The 20806-nt window shown below is 37.5% G+C and overlaps 1 protein-coding gene across 1 annotated transcript in view; it reads right to left on the bottom strand.

The window, feature by feature from the left end:
• The window catches only part of LOC139412249 (transmembrane channel-like protein 3), a 52967-nt gene that overhangs the window by 27478 nt on the left and 4683 nt on the right, over positions 1 to 20806 (bottom strand). The window contains exons 2-5 of the mRNA XM_071159086.1: positions 19031 to 19177; positions 6746 to 6821; positions 5263 to 5344; positions 3173 to 3279 (exon numbers count right to left, since the gene is read on the bottom strand). Of these exons, the coding sequence (XP_071015187.1) occupies positions 3173 to 3279; positions 5263 to 5344; positions 6746 to 6821; positions 19031 to 19177 (412 nt within the window). The remainder of the gene's footprint in view (positions 1 to 3172; positions 3280 to 5262; positions 5345 to 6745; positions 6822 to 19030; positions 19178 to 20806) is intronic.

Below are 20806 nucleotides of genomic sequence, written 5' to 3'. Positions count from 1 at the left end.
CACGATTTCACCATGACTTCACCATGACTTCACCATGACTTCACCATAACTTCACCATGACTTCAATATGACTTCACCACGACTTCACCACGACTTCACCATGATTTCAATATGACTTCATCACGATTTCACCATGACTTCCCCATGACTTCAATATGACTTCATCACGATTTCACCATGACTTCACCATGACTTAACCATGATGTCACCACGACTTCACCACGATTTCACCATGACTTCACCATGACGTCACAATGACTTCACCATGTCTTCACCATGACGGTAAAATGTTTTATTGTCAGATACAAGCTAAAAGGGACTTAGTCTACAACCAGCGATCGGATTAAATCCCTACCAAAGTCTTATCTCTGAAAACTTCAGTCTACAAAAGAAAAATCCAATCTGTGAGGTTGGGGTGAATGAAGGAGGGAAAAGGTTGGTTGGAGAATGGATGGAAGGAAGGAGGGATGAAATGGAGGAGATTGGGAGTGAGTGATGTGCCAGCTGATGTCTGGGGAAATTGCCTGTGTCTGCATGTCAGCCGGCTAAATAAATCAGCCCTGCTTTTCCCGACATACCCAGACCAATAACAATGCCCTCTATGCATTATTTGTGACGTCTGGCACCAAAAGTGCTGATTTTTATTGTCATACTTTGCAAGCACATACCGGAATTTACAATATCTGTTAGGTCCTCTCTTGTATCCTCTGCATACAATTCACCATTGTAACATTCAGCTACATTCTACATTTGAAGCAGTCAAATCGTGTTAAATAAAGTTGAAATCCTCTATCGCTGTTTTTAAGTTTTGTTTTATGGAGAATTCAGTTTACTTCCTTTCCCTAATAACTTAATTATTTAGTCATGATAGACACATCTATGGTACACACATCCATGGTACACACATCCATGGTACACACATCTATGATACACACATCTATGGTACAAACAGCCCCTGTTCTTCTATTGATTGACACACACACACACACACACACTAGAGGTCGACCGATTATGATTTTTCCACGTCAATACCGATACTGATACCGATTATTGGAGGACCAAAAAGGCAGATACCGATTAATCGGCCTTTTTCAAAATGTATTTATTTATTTGTAATAATGACAATTACAACAATACTGAATGAACACTTTTATTTTAACTTAATATAATACATCAATAAAATCAATTTAGCCTCAAATAAATAATGAAACATGTTCAATTTGGTTTAAATAATGCAAAAAGAAGAAAGTAAAAGTGCAATATGTGGCAGGGAAAAAAGCTAACGTTTAAGTTCCTTGCTCAGAACATGAGAACATATGAAAGCTGGTGGTTCCTTTTAACATGAGTCTTCAATATTTCAAGGTAAGAAGTTTTAGGTTGAGGTTATTATAGGAATTATAGGACTATTTCTCTCTATACGATTTGTATTTCATATACCTTTGACTATTGGATGTTCTTATAGGCACTTTAATATTGCCATAGCTTCTGTCCCTACCCATCGCTCCACAAAAGCTGCGGACCTTGCAGGGCAAGGGGAACAACTACTCCAAGTCTCAGACCGAGTGATGTTTGAAACGCTATTAGCGCACACCCCATTAACTAGCTAGCCATTTCACATCGGTTACACCAGCCTAATATCGGGAGCTGATAGGCTTGAAGTCATAAACAGCGCAATGCTTGAAGCACAGCGAAGAGCTGCTGGCAAAAAGCACCCCCCCCCCCTTGGGTTGTGCCGTGGCGGAGGTCTTTGTGGGCTATACTCAGCCTTGTCTCAGGATGGTAAGTTGGTGGTTGAAGATATCCCTCTAGTGGTGTGGGGGCTGTGCTTTGGCAAAGTGGGTGGGGTTATATCCTTCATGTTTGGCCCTGTCCGGGGGTGTCCTCGGATGGGGCCACAGTGTCTCCTGACCCCTCCTGTCTCAGCCTCCACTATTTATGCTGCAGTAGTTTATGTGTCGGGGGGCTAGGGTCAGTTTGTTATATCTGGAGTGCTTCTCCTGTCCTATTCGGTGTCCTGTGTGAATCTAAGTGTGCGTTCTCTAATTCTCTCCTTCTCTCTTTCTCTCTCTCGGAGGACCTGAGCCCTAGGACCATGCCCCAGGACTACCTGATATGATGACTCCTTGCTGTCCCCAGTCCACCTGGCTGTGCTGCTGCTCCAGTTTCAACTGTTCTGCCTTATTATTATTCGACCATGCTGGTCATTTATGAACATTTGAACATCTTGGCCATGTTCTGTTATAATCTCCACCCGGCACAGCCAGAAGAGGACTGGCCATCCCACATATGCTCTCTCTAATTCTCTCTTTCTTTCTCTCTCTCGGAGGACCTGAGCCCTAGGACCATGCCCCAGGAATACCTGACATGATGACTCCTTGCTGTCCCCAGTCCACCTGACTGTGCTGCTGCTCCAGTTTCAACTATTCTGCCTTATTATTATTCGACCATGCTGGTCATTTATGAACATTTGAACATCTTGACCATGTTTTGTTATAATCTCCACCCGGCACAGCCAGAAGAGGACTGGCCACCCCACATAGCCTGGTTCCTCTCTAGGTTTCTTCCTAGGTTTTGGCCTTTCTAGGGAGTTTTTCCTAGCCACCGTGCTTCTACACCTGCATTGCTTGCTGTTTGGGGTTTTAGGCTGGGTTTCTGTACAGCACTTTGAGATATCAGCTGATGTACGAAGGGCTATATAAATAAATTTGATTTGATTTGATTTGCTCTATCAAATATCAAATCATAGACTTAATTATAACATAATAACACACAGAAATACGAGCCTTAGGTCATTAATATTGTCAAATCCGGAAACTATCTATATAAAATAAACGTTTATTATTTCAGTGAAATACGGAACCGTTCGGTATTTTATCTAACGGGTGGCATCCCTTAAATATAAATATTCTGGTTACATTGCACAACCTTCAATGTTATGTCATAATTTCGCATAACAGGTAGTCAGCCTGCCACGCAGTAGTCGGCCATGATCAGTGTCCAAAAATGCAGAATACCGATTGTTATGAAAACTTTAAATCGGCCCTAATTAATCGGCCACTCTAACACACACACACACACACACACACACACACACACACACACACACACACACACACACACACACACACACACACACACACACACACGCACACACAAACACACACACACACACCTCAGGTATGACTATGAATGCTCCAGTCATGACAGTAAGGACTATGTTGATACCAAACAGCCATCTGAGGAAGATGAAGTAGGAGGCCACCCCTGACCCAAAGTGACCTAAGAGGGAAACAGAGACAGGGGTGTATGGTGAAGTTACCCCAAGACACTGATATTGGGTCAGTTTTGCATTTTCACCACTAATGTTTAAGTTAAGGTTTGGGGTAGGTGGAGCTGATCCTAGATCTTTACTATGGGAAAGGAGACAGACAATCACAAATCATCTCAAACCAAACTGAAATTATTTTAAATTTCAGACATTACATTTATTTATTTAAAATTTTAATTGTCACATGCTTGGTAAACAACAGGTGTAGACTGAAATGCTAACTTACGGGCCCTTCCCAACAATGCACAATACCAAAAATATAAATAAAATAACAATAGAAAAACATGTGTAACACAAGGAGTAAATACAATATAAATATATGAATAACTTGGCTATACACACGTGTTACCAGGTCAGAGTCTATGTGCAGGGCTAGGAGGTAATAACTTGGCTATACACGCGGGTTACCAGTACAGAGTCTATGTGCAGGGCTAGGAGGTAATAACTTGGCTATACACGCGGGTTACCAGTACAGAGTCTATGTGCAGGGCTAGGAGGTAATAACTTGGCTATACACGCGGGTTACCAGTACAGAGTCTATGTGCAGGGCTAGGAGGTAATAACTTGGCTATACACGCGGGTTACCAGTACAGAGTCTATGTGCAGGGGTACGAGGTAATAACTTGGCTATACACACGTGTTACCAGGTCAGAGTCTATGTGCAGGGCTAGGAGGTAATAACTTGGCTATACACACGGGTTACCAGTACAGAGTCTAAGTGCAGGGGTAGGAGGTAATAACTTGGCTATACACGCGGGTTACCAGTACAGAGTCTATGTGCAGGGGTACGAGGTAATAACTTGGCTATACACACGGGTTACCAGTACAGAGTCTATGTGCAGGGGTAGGAGGTAATAACTTGGCTATACACGCGGGTTACCAGTACAGAGTCTATGTGCAGGGGTACTAGGTAATAACTTGGCTATACACGCGGGTTACCACTACAGAGTCTATGTGCAGGGGTACGAGGTAATAACTTGGCTATACACACGGGTTACCAGTACAGAGTCTATGTGCAGGGCTAGGAGGTAATAACTTGGCTATACACGCGGGTTACCAGTACAGAGTCTATGTGCAGGGGTACGAGGTAATAACTTGGCTATACACACGGGTTACCAGTACAGAGTCTATGTGCAGGGATACGAGGTAATAACTTGGCTATACACGTGGGTTACCAGTACAGAGTCTATGTGCAGGGGTACGAGGTAATAACTTGGCTATACACACGGGTTACCAGTACAGAGTCTATGTGCAGGGGTAGGAGGTAATAACTTGGCTATACACAAGGTTTACCAGTACAGAGTCTATGTGCAGGGGTAGGATGTAATAACTTGGCTATACACAAGGGTTACCAGTACAGAGTCTATGTGCAGGGGTAGGAGGTAATAACTTGGCTATACACACGGGTTGCCAGTACAGAGTCTATGTGCAGGGGTACGAGGTAATAACTTGGCTATACACACGGGTTACCAGTACAGAGTCTATGTGCAGGGGTAGGAGGTAATAACTTGGCTATACACACTGGTTACCAGTACAGAGTCTATGTGCATGGGTACGAGGTAATAACTTGGCTATACACACGGGTTACCAGTACAGAGTCTATGTGCAGGGGTACGAGGTAATAACTTGGCTATACACACGGGTTACCAGTACAGAGTCTATGTGCAGGGGTATGAGGTAATTGAGGAAGGTATAGTATGTAGGTATAGGTAGGGATAAAGTGACTAGACAACAGGATAGATAGTGGACAGTAGCAGCAGCTTCTGTGATGAGTGTGGAAGTGTGTGTGTGGCGACAGTGTGCCTGTGTGTCAATACAATTTTACAGTAAAATACACATTACAGTAAAAGGTAATGAACTAATATTTTACTGTAATATAGTCAATATCTTACATGTTCAAGTAAGTAATAAAATATGTTATTAAAAGTTGTTACTTTCTATTTTCTTGATCCTCATCTCCCAGGGAATAAACAGAACCACGATGTTGTACAGCAACCTGGAGACCTTCTTCAGCAGCTGAAAATATATAACCATTTTCTATTAGTGTGTGTGTATATATTTATATATATACTGTATATATTTGTCTGCATGGCTTTTTTGAATGATTGATTTACTGTTATTATCGTGTCTTATTTCAGATGCCCAAACCATTGGACTTAAACAGTCAATTATTTTCAGGGTTTGTGTGCATGTGTTTGTGTTTGTGTTTAAGGAGGAAGAGGTTAAAATCTTTGCTTAATTCTCTCAGAGAAGATCTGTTGATTCAGTAGCCAACACATACAAAGCAACACCAGTCAAGTCCCATCACTTAACATCAAATGAACAGTGTGCCATAGATACATATTGTATTTAATTCATTTCATGATTTGGTGATAGGGAGGGGTACTTCATTCAAAAGTCAAGATATGATTATTCATATACACATAAGTCCATTCGTTGAACAAATGGATGTGATTTCTAAATTGTAATTAAGCAGAAGCCAATATATATATATATAATTAATTATTCCTCATCAATCTACTTTCTAAAAGTCAATTAATTTTAATGGTGCTTCGGTAGCCTTGCCCAATCCCTCCTGAACATTTTAATTAAACCAAACCATAACAACAGGCTATAAATTTGCTTGGCTGCGGTTTGCTGAGGCTGTGTGTGTGCCTATGTGTGTGTGCGTGTGCGTGTGCGCAAGCGCGTGTGTGTGTGTGCGTGTGCGTGTGTGTGTGTGTGCGTGTGCGCGTGTGTGTGTGTGCGTGTGTGTGTACATGTGTACGTGTGTGTGTGTGTGTGTGTGTGTGTGTGTGTGTGTGTGTGTGTGTGTGTGTGTGTGTACAGAGAGAAGCCTACAGGCAGAGGGAGCAGTGTCGAGCTCTAACCTCACGGTCTCGTAAACACAGTGAGAACAGAAAGGCAATGTTAAGTGTATAACTCAGCCTACAGAACAGAGGGAATGGACACAGTAACAATCAGGCTGAAGGCATCAGATTGTTGCACTGCAGTAGAGAAATAGTAAGCTAATTCTCTTAGCTAATTTTCAATTAAATCATATGTGAAAAAGTAGCCTGACACATTGATATGCCTAAAAATGTTAACGTGTTTATATCTGTGTTGAAATTAGAGTTGCATTCAGTTTGTGAAACTAGATGCACATTACTGGCACAGCAGAGTTTGTTTCATTGTTTGAAAACAACAGTACGCTATGAGATGTCAAAACGTAATACTTAACCTGCAATAAAATGTGCTACAACAAGTGAAACTATGACCATGAAGATGCATTTTAATTTTAAGTGGTACAGTCATTGTGTTGTATAATATGGGTGTGTTTGTGAACCTTCTTGCAGTATGTGTTTTTTATCAGGACAGGTGTGTGCGTGTGTGTGTGTGTGTGTGTGTGTGTGAGTGTGTGTGTGTGTGTGAACCCACATCAGCCCCAGCAGCCTGGTACCCTCTGGTCCTTGTTAGCCTCCCCTCGTACTTCAGGACAATCTCTCTGGCCTGCCTGGAACAAACACAGGGAGATAACAATGGCTTTTAAACTCTGATCTACAGTCAGTAGAAACACAAACACATCACACTGGAAGAGTGAATATGATTCAATACACTGATCTAGGTAAATCAGATATAGTAAAACATTTTAAAGACATGTAAATTATGATTCCAGAGATTTATGTAATTTCAGACAAAAATAACTTGCAGCAGGTTAAACCCTTGCATGTTATTTCACAAACTGGTCCTAGTTCAGCTTTACTGTGCGTGGGAGTAGAGTATTCCTACTGTGGTTCTCAACCCATCACTGGGGTAGTTCAGATGTCTGTGGCACTTGCTCTAATCAACGATGCCTACTCTCAACAGGCTTTTCACAGACTCATGTGCTCCTCTGAAATTATACATCTTAAATAAAAATGGTTTAGGGCAGATTAAAAATATATTTTAGAAAGAGAGGAGGAGACTAAATAAAAATGGTTTAGGGCAGATTAAAAATATATTTTAGAAAGAGAGGAGGAGACTAAATAAAAATGGTTTAGGGCAGATTAAAAATATATTTTAGAAAGAGAGGAGGAGACTAAATAAAAATGGTTTAGGGCAGATTAAACATATATTTTAGAAAGAGAGGAGGAGACTAAATAAAAATGGTTTAGGGCAGATTAAAAATATATTTTAGAAAGAGAGGAGGAGACTAAATAAAAATGGTTTAGGGCAGATTAAAAATATATTTTAGAAAGAGAGGAGGAGACTAAATAAAAATGGTTTAGGGCAGATTAAAAATATATTTTAGAAAGAGAGGAGGAGACTAAATAAAAATGGTTTAGGGCAGATTCAAAATATATTTTAGAAAGAGAGGAGGAGACTAAATAAAAATGGTTTAGGGCAGATTAAAATATATTTTAGAAAGAGAGGAGGAGACTAAATAAAAATGGTTTAGGGCAGATTAAAAATATATTTTAGAAAGAGGGGAGGAGACTAAATAAAAAGAGCCAAAGTGGGAAGGGTGGAGACGGACGGTAACGGAATTCTGGTTTCCATGGTTTCGTACTTGTGCCTATATCACCAGACCATTGAGCCTGCACACTCTTTTCATCTTTCAACTTGCTTATGGTACTACTACTAAGATAAACTCTATGGTTGATATCCTGTATGTTATGGTACAACTACTAGGATAAACTCTATGGTTGATATTCTGTATGTTATGGTACTACTACTAGGATAAAATGTATTGTTGATATCCTGTATGTTATGGTACTACTACTAGGATAAAATGTATTGTTGATATCCTGTATGTTATGGTACTACTACTAGGATAAACTCTATGGTTGATATCCTGTATGTTATGGTACTACTACTAGGATAAAATGTATTGTTGATATCCTGTATGTTATGGTACTACTACTAGGATAAACTCTATGGTTGATATCCTGTATGTTATGGTACTACTACTAGGATAAAATGTATTGTTGATATCCTGTATGTTATGGTACTACCACTAGGATAAAATGTATTGTTGATATCCTGTATGTTATGGTACTACTACTAGGATAAACTCTATGGTTGATATCCTGTATGTTATGGTACTACTACTAGGATAAACTCTATGGTTGATATCCTGTATGTTATGGTACTACTACTAGGATAAACTCTATGGTTGATATCCTGTATGTTATGGTACTACTACCAGGATAAACTCTATGGTTGATATCCTGTATGTTATGGTACTACTAGGATAAACTCTATGGTTGATATCCTGTATGTTATGGTACTACTAGGATAAACTCTATGGTTGATATCCTGTATGTTATGGTACTACTACTAAGATAAACTCTATGGTTGATATCCTGTATGTTATGGTACTACTACTAGGATAAACTCTATGGTTGATATCCTGTATGTTATGGTACTACTACCAGGATAAAATGTATTGTTGATATCCTGTATGTTATGGTACTACTACTAGGATAAAATGTATTGTTGATATCCTGTATGTTATGGTACTACTACTAGGATAAACTCTATGGTTGATATCCTGTATGTTATGGTACTACTACTAGGATAAACTCTATGGTTGATATCCTGTATGTTATGGTACTACTACTAGGATAAACTCTATGGTTGATATCCTGTATGTTATGGTACTACTACTAGGATAAACTCTATGGTTGATATCCTGTATGTTATGGTACTACTACCAGGATAAAATGTATTGTTGATATCCTGTATGTTATGGTACTACTACTAGGATAAACTCTATGGTTGATATCCTGTATGTTATGGTACTACTACTAGGATAAACTCTATGGTTGATATCCTGTATGTTATGGTACTACTACTAGGATAAACTCTATGGTTGATATCCTGTATGTTATGGTACTACTACTAGGATAACATTTATTGTTGATATCCTGTATGTTATGGTACTACTAGGATAAACTCTATGGTTGATATCCTGTATGTTATGGTACTACTACTAGGATAAAATGTAATGTTGATATCCTGTATGTTATGGTACTACTACTAAGATAAACTCTATGGTTGATATCCTGTATGTTATGGTACTACTACTAAGATAAACTCTATGGTTGATATCCTGTATGTTATGGTACTACTACTAGGATAAACTCTATGGTTGATATCCTGTATGTTATGGTACTACCAGGATAAAATGTATGGTTGATATCCTGTATGTTATGGTACTACTACTAGGATAAACTCTATGGTTGATATCCTGTATGTTATGGTACTACTACTAAGATAAACTCTATGGTTGATATCCTGTATGTTATGGTACTACTACTACTAGGATAAACTCTATGGTTGATATCCTGTATGTTATGGTACTACTACTAAGATAAACGCTATGGTTGATATCCTGTATGTTATGGTACTACTACTAGGATAAACTCTATGGTTGATATCCTGTATGTTATGGTACTACTAGGATAAACTCTATGGTTGATATCCTGTATGTTATGGTACTACTACTAAGATAAACTCTATGGTTGATATCCTGTATGTTATGGTACTACTACTAGGATAAACTCTTTGGTTGATATCCTGTATGTTATGGTACTACTAAGATAAACTCTATGGTTGATATCCTGTATGTTATGGTACTACTACCAGGATAAAATGTATTGTTGATATCCTGTATGTTATGGTACTACTACTAGGATAAAATGTATTGTTGATATCCTGTATGTTATGGTACTACTACTAGGATAAACTCTATGGTTGATATCCTGTATGTTATGGTACTACTACTAGGATAAACTCTATGGTTGATATCCTGTATGTTATGGTACTACTACTAGGATAAACTCTATGGTTGATATCCTGTATGTTATGGTACTACTACTAGGATAAACTCTATGGTTGATATCCTGTATGTTATGGTACTACTACCAGGATAAAATGTATTGTTGATATCCTGTATGTTATGGTACTACTACTAGGATAAACTCTATGGTTGATATCCTGTATGTTATGGTACTACTACTAGGATAAACTCTATGGTTGATATCCTGTATGTTATGGTACTACTAAGATAAACTCTATGGTTGATATCCTGTATGTTATGGTACTACTACTAGGATAAACTCTATGGTTGATATCCTGTATGTTATGGTACTACTACTAGGATAACATTTATTGTTGATATCCTGTATGTTATGGTACTACTAGGATAAACTCTATGGTTGATATCCTGTATGTTATGGTACTACTACTAGGATAAAATGTAATGTTGATATCCTGTATGTTATGGTACTACTACTAAGATAAACTCTATGGTTGATATCCTGTATGTTATGGTACTACTACTAGGATAAACTCTTTGGTTGATATCCTGTATGTTATGGTACTACTAAGATAAACTCTATGGTTGATATTCTGCATGTTATGGTACTACTACTAGGATAAACTCTATGGTTGATATCCTGTATGTTATGGTACTACTACTAGGATAAACTCTATGGTTGATATCCTGTATGTTATGGTACTACTAAGATAAACTCTATGGTTGATATTCTGCATGTTATGGTACTACTACTAGGATAAACTCTATGGTTGATATCCTGTATGTTATGGTACTACTAAGATAAACTCTATGGTTGATATTCTGCATGTTATGGTACTACTACTAGGATAAACTCTATGGTTGATATCCTGTATGTTATGGTACTACTACTAAGATAAACTCTATGGTTGATATCCTGTATGTTATGGTACTACTAGGATAAACTCTATGGTTGATATCCTGTATGTTATGGTACTACTACTAGGATAAACTCTATGGTTGATATCCTGTATGTTATGGTACTACTACTAGGATAAACTCTATGGTTGATATCCTGTATGTTATGGTACTACTACTAGGATAAACTCTATGGTTGATATCCTGTATGTTATGGTACTACTACTAGGATAAACTCTATGGTTGATATCCTGTATGTTATGGTACTACTACCAGGATAAAATGTATTGTTGATATCCTGTATGTTATGGTACTACTACTAGGATAAACTCTATGGTTGATATCCTGTATGTTATGGTACTACTACTAGGATAAACTCTATGGTTGATATCCTGTATGTTATGGTACTACTACTAGGATAACATTTATTGTTGATATCCTGTATGTTATGGTACTACTAGGATAAACTCTATGGTTGATATCCTGTATGTTATGGTACTACTACTAGGATAAAATGTAATGTTGATATCCTGTATGTTATGGTACTACTACTAAGATAAACTCTATGGTTGATATCCTGTATGTTATGGTACTACTACTAGGATAAACTCTTTGGTTGATATCCTGTATGTTATGGTACTACTAAGATAAACTCTATGGTTGATATTCTGCATGTTATGGTACTACTACTAGGATAAACTCTATGGTTGATATCCTGTATGTTATGGTACTACTACTAGGATAAACTCTATGGTTGATATCCTGTATGTTATGGTACTACTAAGATAAACTCTATGGTTGATATTCTGCATGTTATGGTACTACTACTAGGATAAACTCTATGGTTGATATCCTGTATGTTATGGTACTACTAAGATAAACTCTATGGTTGATATTCTGCATGTTATGGTACTACTACTAGGATAAACTCTATGGTTGATATCCTGTATGTTATGGTACTACTACTAAGATAAACTCTATGGTTGATATCCTGTATGTTATGGTACTACTAGGATAAACTCTATGGTTGATATCCTGTATGTTATGGTACTACTACTAGGATAAACTCTATGGTTGATATCCTGTATGTTATGGTACTACTACTAGGATAAACTCTTTGGTTGATATCCTGTATGTTATGGTACTACTAGGATAAACTCTATGGTTGATATCCTGTATGTTATGGTACTACTACTAGGATAAACTCTTTGGTTGATATCCTGTATGTTATGGTACTACTACTAGGATAAACTCTATGGTTGATATCCTGTATGTTATGGTACTACTACTAGGATAAACTCTATGGTTGATATCATTTATGTTTGTAACGACTGTCTGATTGCTGCATTGGTACAGGTGTCCCTATTAAAAGATATAGCTGTTTAAATACCTAGATAAATAAAATGCACTGGAAATATAAAATATAAATATTTAATACCAAAAAAAAGTTGAGTATGCCATTTCAAAACAAATCAAATGAACTTCGAGATAAACGGGGACAGGAAGTTCACAACAAGCATAACAGGTGAAAATGGGGGTATGAACCAGTGATTTGCAGTGTAAAATATGAGGTGTTTTTGCAGGGTGTGTAATCAGCAGTATTCACCCAGAGATTACTGAGGACGTAAAACGCAGGCTTGCATCTCATCCGTGTGACGGTCATAAAGCCTAGAGCAGTAATAACAAACCACCCATATAAAATCTGCTATGGCTAGAACCTACTCAGCACATCTCTCTCGCTCTCTCTCGCTCGCTCACTCTCTCGTTCTCCTGAAGTGATGCTCTTTGAGAAAAATACTGTAAACGGCTATAGTCAAATCACATCTATGTTTAGTTATAAAAAAGAGTGACTTTAGGCTATTTACTGTATTAAAAAATTCATATTGAATTGTGTTTGCCTGACAACGCAACAAAATATTAACATTTAAAAAAGATGTATCTGCTGCTTGGATAGTTCCATCTTAGCCACTGGCTTAATCCCGTTCTTTAACTTTTATTTTTGGTTGAGTTGGAGACGTGGATCTAACTTGTAGACAATTTAATAGGCTATTTACTGTATTTCAAAAAATCATCCAGAAACCCCAGGCCTGTTGTTCTATTGTCGTTGAGGACTTTGAAAATGCTATACAGGCTTAAATAGCCTCATTAATGATACGTGAGTGATACAGTATGGTCATTTTGCTGTTAAACCTTTCCCTTTGGAATGACTTCCATAGCAACGGTGAATCTAAGTGGAGATCTCAACAATCATTGTCACAATAGCACATTGGTAATAGTCAGTGACAAACATCATAGCTAACCAGGGCTGGGCTTGGTTAAAACCCTGGGAAAGAGACCAAAGGGTAGCTGTAGATAGATCAACTCTCCAGTAGGAAGTGCTGCCCAGACTGTTGTTTGTTTTCTGAAAGTGGATATAAAATTGAAGATCTGACATTGTTTTAAAGGTAAAAATTCAATATATTTTATAGAAGGTTATCTATGTTGGTTACCATGATGACATAATCCTATGGTTGAAATTTCACCCTCAAAACAGTTAACGAAGATAACGTTTTTCAAATCCAATGTATTTTCCATGTAGATTCCACGTCACAATACAGAACCAGGAAAAGTATTATTGTATTATTGTACAATGTAGAGAATAGCCAAAATAAAGAAAAACCCTTGAATGAGGAGGTATTCTAAAACCTTTGACCGGTAGTGTATATTGACAAATGATGTTGAAACAACGTTGATTCAACCAGTTTGTGTCAAGAGGGACACAACCCATCCCCTTATCCAATTATCAGCTGATGTCAAACACACGTGGGTCTACAAATACAATTCTCTTCCTCAATAGTGAGTAGCGAAAGAACACTATATAAAAAGTCTAAATGAGTATGACATCCTGGCATTTAAAGCATACTAAACTTGATCATTTTGACATACTATAAGACTTAAATATTTGCAAACCTAAAACGCTTACTATTTAGGACAGAAGAATAGGTATCTGGACAAGGTCCAAATGTCTAATCTGTGTTGTCAGGAGACATCTGGATTCCGATTTGAATTTAATAGCATCCTAAACCCCCAGAACAAGAGACAAACACAAAGGTATCAGGTGTGTCCCTCTACATGTATGGTGTTTGTATAATCAATGTGTGTGTGGGACTAGAGGTTCCGACCCCAGTAAAAATAGGAACCAGGCGAACTAACAGCTGATGAAATAATTACTCTGCTAATTTGGTTTATTTTCTGTGGGAGGAGCCATTAACGTGGCGAGGGAGTGAGGAGCCCGGGAGAGGCAGATGTTAATCGTTATTTACTTCGCCTCATGCTTTACATTCCGATGGCTCCTCCGCCCATTAGCGACAGAGAGTTAGCGCCTTTTCACCATTTATGAGCTCTCAGGTGTTAATGAAGAGCTAGTGTTTACATGTTTCCCCTATCTGGCATGTTAATGGGTTTGGGTAACCAGACTGCAGGGGGGAAAACAACAGCGAAGAGGGAACAAAACGTGCACTTGCCTATGCATAGGGTTTCTTATACTGTGGTCAAATGCATCTTGTGATAAATCCATTTGTATACCTGTCCTGTCCATCTTAAGGAATTAAACCTAAGGTTGCGTCCCCAATGGCCCCCTCTGCCCTACATAGTGCAATACTTTTGACCAGTATATGCCCTGGTAAAAAATTGTGCACTAAATATGGAATAGGGTGCCATTTTGGAGAGTTCTAAGATGCTGTACCTAAATCTCTGCCTTGGTTATTTTGAGCTCCAACTCCTGTTACCATGAATTAGTATTATAACTATTGGACCTGTTACCTTGAATTAGTATTATAACTATTGGACCTGTTACCTTGAATTAGAATTATAACTATTGGACCTGTTACCTTGAATTAGTATTATAACTATTGGACCTGTTACATTGAATTGGAATTATAACTATTGGACCTGTTACCTTGAATTAGTATTATAACTATTGGACCTGTTACCTTGAATTAGAATTATAACTATTGGACCTGTTACCTTGAATTAGAATTATAACTATTGGACCTGTTACCTTGAATTAGAATTAGAACTATTGGACCTGTTACCTTGAATTAGAATTAGAACTATTGGACCTGTTACCTTGAATTAGAAGTATAACTATTGGACCTGTTACCTTGAATTAGAATTATAACTATTGGACCTGTTACCTTGAATTAGAATCATAACTATTGGACCTGTTACCTTGAATTAGTATTATAACTATTGGACCTGTTACCTTGAATTAGAATTATAACTATTGGACCTGTTACCTTGAATTAGAATTATAACTATTGGACCTGTTACCTTGAATAAGAATTAGAACTATTGGACCTGTTACCTTGAATTAGTATTATAACTATTGGACCTGTTACCTTGAATTAGTATTATAACTATTGGACCTGTTACCTTGAATTAGTATTATAACTATTGGACCTGTTACCTTGAATTAGTATTATAACTATTGGACCTGTTACCTTGAATTAGCATTATAACTATTGGACCTGTTACCTTGAATTAGAATTATAACTATTGGACCTGTTACCTTGAATTAGAATTATAACTATTGGACCTGTTACCTTGAATTAGTATTATAACTATTGGACCTGTTACCTTGAATTAGAATTATAACTATTGGACCTGTTACCTTGAATTAGAATTAGAACTATTGGACCTGTTACCTTGAATTAGAATTAGAACTATTGGACCTGTTACCTTGAATTAGAATTATAACTATTGGACCTGTTACCGTGAATTAGAATTATAACTATTGGACCTGTTACCTTGAATTAGAATTATAACTATTGGACCTGTTACCTTGAATTAGAATCATAACTATTGGACCTGTTACCTTGAATTAGTATTATAACTATTGGACCTGTTACCTTGAATTAGAATTATAACTATTGGACCTGTTACCTTGAATTAGAATTATAACTATTGGACCTGTTACCTTGAATTAGAATTATAACTATTGGACCTGTTACCTTGAATAAGAATTAGAACTATTGGACCTGTTACCTTGAATTAGTATTATAACTATTGGACCTGTTACCTTGAATTAGTATTATAACTATTGGACCTGTTACCTTGAATTAGTATTATAACTATTGGACCTGTAACCTTGAATTAGTATTATAACTATTGGACCTGTTACCTTGAATTAGCATTATAACTATTGGACCTGTTACCTTGAATTAGAATTAGAACTATTGGACCTGTTACCTTGAATTAGAATTATAACTATTGGACCTGTTACCTTGAATTAGAATTATAACTATTGGACCTGTTACCTTGAATTAGTATTATAACTATTGGACCTGTTACCTTGAATTAGAATTATAACTATTGGACCTGTTACCTTGAATTAGAATTAGAACTATTGGACCTGTTACCTTGAATTAGAATTAGAACTATTGGACCTGTTACCTTGAATTAGAATTATAACTATTGGACCTGTTACCGTGAATTAGAATTATAACTATTGGACCTGTTACCTTGAATTAGAATTATAACTATTGGACCTGTTACCTTGAATTAGAATCATAACTATTGGACCTGTTACCTTGAATTAGTATTATAACTATTGGACCTGTTACCTTGAATTAGAATTATAACTATTGGACCTGTTACCTTGAATTAGAATTATAACTATTGGACCTGTTACCTTGAATTAGAATTATAACTATTGGACCTGTTACCTTGAATTAGAATTATAACTATTGGACCTGTTACCGTGAATTAGAATTATAACTATTGGACCTGTTACCTTGAATTAGAATTATAACTATTGGACCTGTTACCTTGAATTAGAATCATAACTATTGGACCTGTTACCTTGAATTAGTATTATAACTATTGGACCTGTTACCTTGAATTAGAATTATAACTATTGGACCTGTTACCTTGAATTAGAATTATAACTATTGGACCTGTTACCTTGAATTAGAATTATAACTATTGGACCTGTTACCTTGAATTAGAATTATAACTATTGGACCTGTTACCTTGAATTAGTATTATAACTATTGGACCTGTTACCTTGAATTAGAATTATAACTATTGGACCTGTTACCTTGAATTAGAATTAGAACTATTGGACCTGTTACCTTGAATTAGAATTAGAACTATTGGACCTGTTACCTTGAATTAGAATTATAACTATTGGACCTGTTACCGTGAATTAGAATTATAACTATTGGACCTGTTACCTTGAATTAGAATTATAACTATTGGACCTGTTACCTTGAATTAGAATTATAACTATTGGACCTGTTACCTTGAATTAGAATTATAACTATTGGACCTGTTACCTTGAATTAGAATTATAACTATTGGACCTGTTACCTTGAATAAGAATTAGAACTATTGGACCTGTTACCTTGAATTAGTATTATAACTATTGGACCTGTTACCTTGAATTAGTATTATAACTATTGGACCTGTTACCTTGAATTAGTATTATAACTATTGGACCTGTTACCTTGAATTAGAATTAGAACTATTGGACCTGTTACCTTGAATTAGTATTATAGCTATTGGACCTGTTACCTTGAATTAGTATTATAACTATTGGACCTGTTACCTTGAATTAGCATTATAACTATTGGACCTGTTACCTTGAATTAGAATTATAACTATTGGACCTGTTACCTTGAATTAGAATGATAACTATTGGACCTGTTACCATGAATTAGTATTATAACTATTGGACCTGTTACCTTGAATTAGTATTATAACTATTGGACCTGTTACCTTGAATTAGAATTATAACTATTGGACCTGTTACCTTGAATTAGTATTATAACTATTGGACCTGTTACCTTGAATTAGAACTATAACTATTGGACCTGTTACCTTGAATTCGTATTATAGCTATTGGACCTGTTACCTTGAATTAGAATTATAACTATTGGACCTGTTACCTTGAATTAGTATTATAACTATTGGACCTGTTACCTTGAATTAGAATTATAACTATTGGACCTGTTACCTTGAATTCGTATTATAGCTATTGGACCTGTTACCTTGAATTAGTATTATAACTATTGGACCTGTTACCTTGAATTAGAATTATAACTTTTATACATTTTACCATGAATTAGTTAGTAGTAGTTATTGGAAATTTGTTCTTGGGTAAGCCCCATTTTCATTTGAGCCCCTAATTCATTTGATTATTTTGTTTAATCACAAAAACAATGCAATTTAAAAGGCCTACTGTTCTTCTGCGGAGGTGTTTAATTTGCAATGTATGAATAGCTGGAATGTTTTTTGTCACCTCATACTCTCTAGGCTCGAGTACTGTGGTATTCCATAACACAGGCTTGAGTACTCCGATGCTGGACAATACCATAACACAGGCTTGAGTACTCTGGGGCTGGACAATATCATAACACAGGCTTGAGTACTCCGGGGCTGGACAATACCATAACACAGGCTTGAGTACTGTGGTGAAGGACAATACCATAACACAGGCTTGAGTACTCCGATGCTGGACAATACCATAACACAGGCTTGAGTACTCCGGTGCTGGACAATACCATTACACAGGCTTGAGTACTCCGATGCTGGACAATACCACAACACAGGCTTGAGTACTGTGGTGGAGGACAATACCATAACACAGGCTTGAGTACTCCGGTGCTGGACAATACCATAACACAGGCTTGAGTACTCTGGTGGTGGACAATACCGTAACACAGGATTGAGTACTCTGGTGGTGGACAATACCATAATACAGGCTTGAGTATTCCGGTGGAGGACAATACCATAACACAGGCTTGACAACGGTGGGGGACATAGCACAGTCCATTGACATTCACCACACCATTTTTTAGGACCACTTTCATTAAGCAATACAGCAGTGTGTGGGCTTTACAGTGTGTGTATTTGTATGTGTGCATGATTTACTTCAGAGATTTGAGTTTGTGTCTCATGGGCTGAGCTCGGGTGTGTATGTTGGTGATGGTGTGTACATGTGTGTCTACTCTATTCAGTATGTGTGCATCTATGTGCCTTACTTGAGGGCTTTGAGCTTGCGTCTCATAGGCCAGGCTCGGGTGCGTATGTTGGCGATGATCTCCTTCTGAAACTGGATGTTCTGGAACATCTGCTCTGGGTCGTTGCTGTCCGCATGCTCATCTTCCTTGCCCTCCTCATCTGATTGGCTGCAATGGGACAGAAGGAGAGGGGTCAACATGTTATCTTGATGGACAGCTGTGCTCTGAGGTGTGACTGAAGACAGACTCAAAGAAGCAGGATGTTGATAGTTGCTTTTTTCTTGTAAAGTCAATTTCCTCACAAGCAAGGCAAATGGTAAGAGTTCATAGCATGACACACACACACACACACACATGCCCACCTGCACCAGAAGCAGGCATGCACCAAACACACATACACAAAGTGAATGTACACAGTCCCTACATTCAAATATCAACGTAATCCACACGGTTTATTTTTCATTTAAAAATGCAGTGAACCTAAAACAAGATTGAATCACTATTTGTTTAAGTCATACACATTAACTTAATTATCAAAGTGAGGATACTGAATGACATGAAAATGTATAGGAGGAATGGTTGGGTAGATAATTTAACTCCTACAATATAAATATTCAGCTTGAGCAGGAGATAATGAAAATCTTAAAAACTCAGTCACAGGATGTGTATGGAAATGACTCCGTCCTCCTGAAGAAAACTCCAGTACCCTGTGCTCTCCAGTCACTCGTCTGGTCAATCTGTCAATTATAGAAGCAGTGTTCCCTGACGAATGGATATCTGCTGTCATAACACCAATCTTCAAGGCTGGAGATCCAACTGATGTGGCCAAATATAGGCCCATCTGCATTCTCCCAATCATATCCAAGGTGGTAGAAGAGGTGGTGGCCAACCAACTAATAGCCCACCTAAACTCAGGTCACTCTCCTCTCCATCCAATGCAGTTTGGTTTCAGGACACATCATTAAACCGAAATGGCAAACTGCTTATTTGTCAAGGAAATAATGTCCAAATTTGCCAAAGGTTGAGTTGTGACAGCTGTTTTCCTGGATTTAAAGAAAGCATTCGACACAGTGAACCACAATGTGCTGCTATCCAAACTGTCAACCCACAAACTATCAGCACACACAAACAGATTGATGGAATCCTGTCTAACCAAAAGAAAACAATGCACCAAAAATCTAACTTTCAACATCCGCTCACTGCTCTGTCGGGGTCCCTCAATGATCCATTTTGTGCCCACTTTAATTTAGTATATACATCAATGCAGATGTATGCAGACGATACAGTGTTCTACTGTATGTACATGTCAAGACAAAGCAACAGCCGGCTCGTAAAATTACAACAGCAACGAACAAAATAGCTGACTGGTTGGACTATTCATGTCTAACATTGAACATAACAAAAACTGTCTGCATGTAAATTCCCTCAGACCATCAGCCTGAGGGAATTTCATAAAAATGTCAATTGTAAAACATTTAAAAAGTTATCCTTTTTAGATAAAACCATACAAAATATAATCAGGTCACCAAATAACTATTTTGCTAAGGTCTACAGTAGCCTCAACAGCACTCTGTAGGGTAGCACCATGGTGTAGCCAGAGGACAGCTAGCTTCCGTCCTCCTCTGTGTATATTCACATCATTACAAAACCTAGGAGGCTCATGCTTCTCACCGCCTTCCATAGACTTACACAGAAATTATGACAACTTCCGGATGACGTCCTCAAGCCTATCAGCCTATCAGCCTATTGCAGCATGAACTGACATGCTGTCCACCCAATCATAAGATCAGAGAATTA

Source organism: Oncorhynchus clarkii, chromosome 6, assembly GCF_045791955.1.
Source record: "Oncorhynchus clarkii lewisi isolate Uvic-CL-2024 chromosome 6, UVic_Ocla_1.0, whole genome shotgun sequence".
Taxonomy (NCBI): Eukaryota; Metazoa; Chordata; class Actinopteri; order Salmoniformes; family Salmonidae; genus Oncorhynchus; species Oncorhynchus clarkii.
This window is presented reverse-complemented; position numbering and strand designations above follow the sequence as displayed.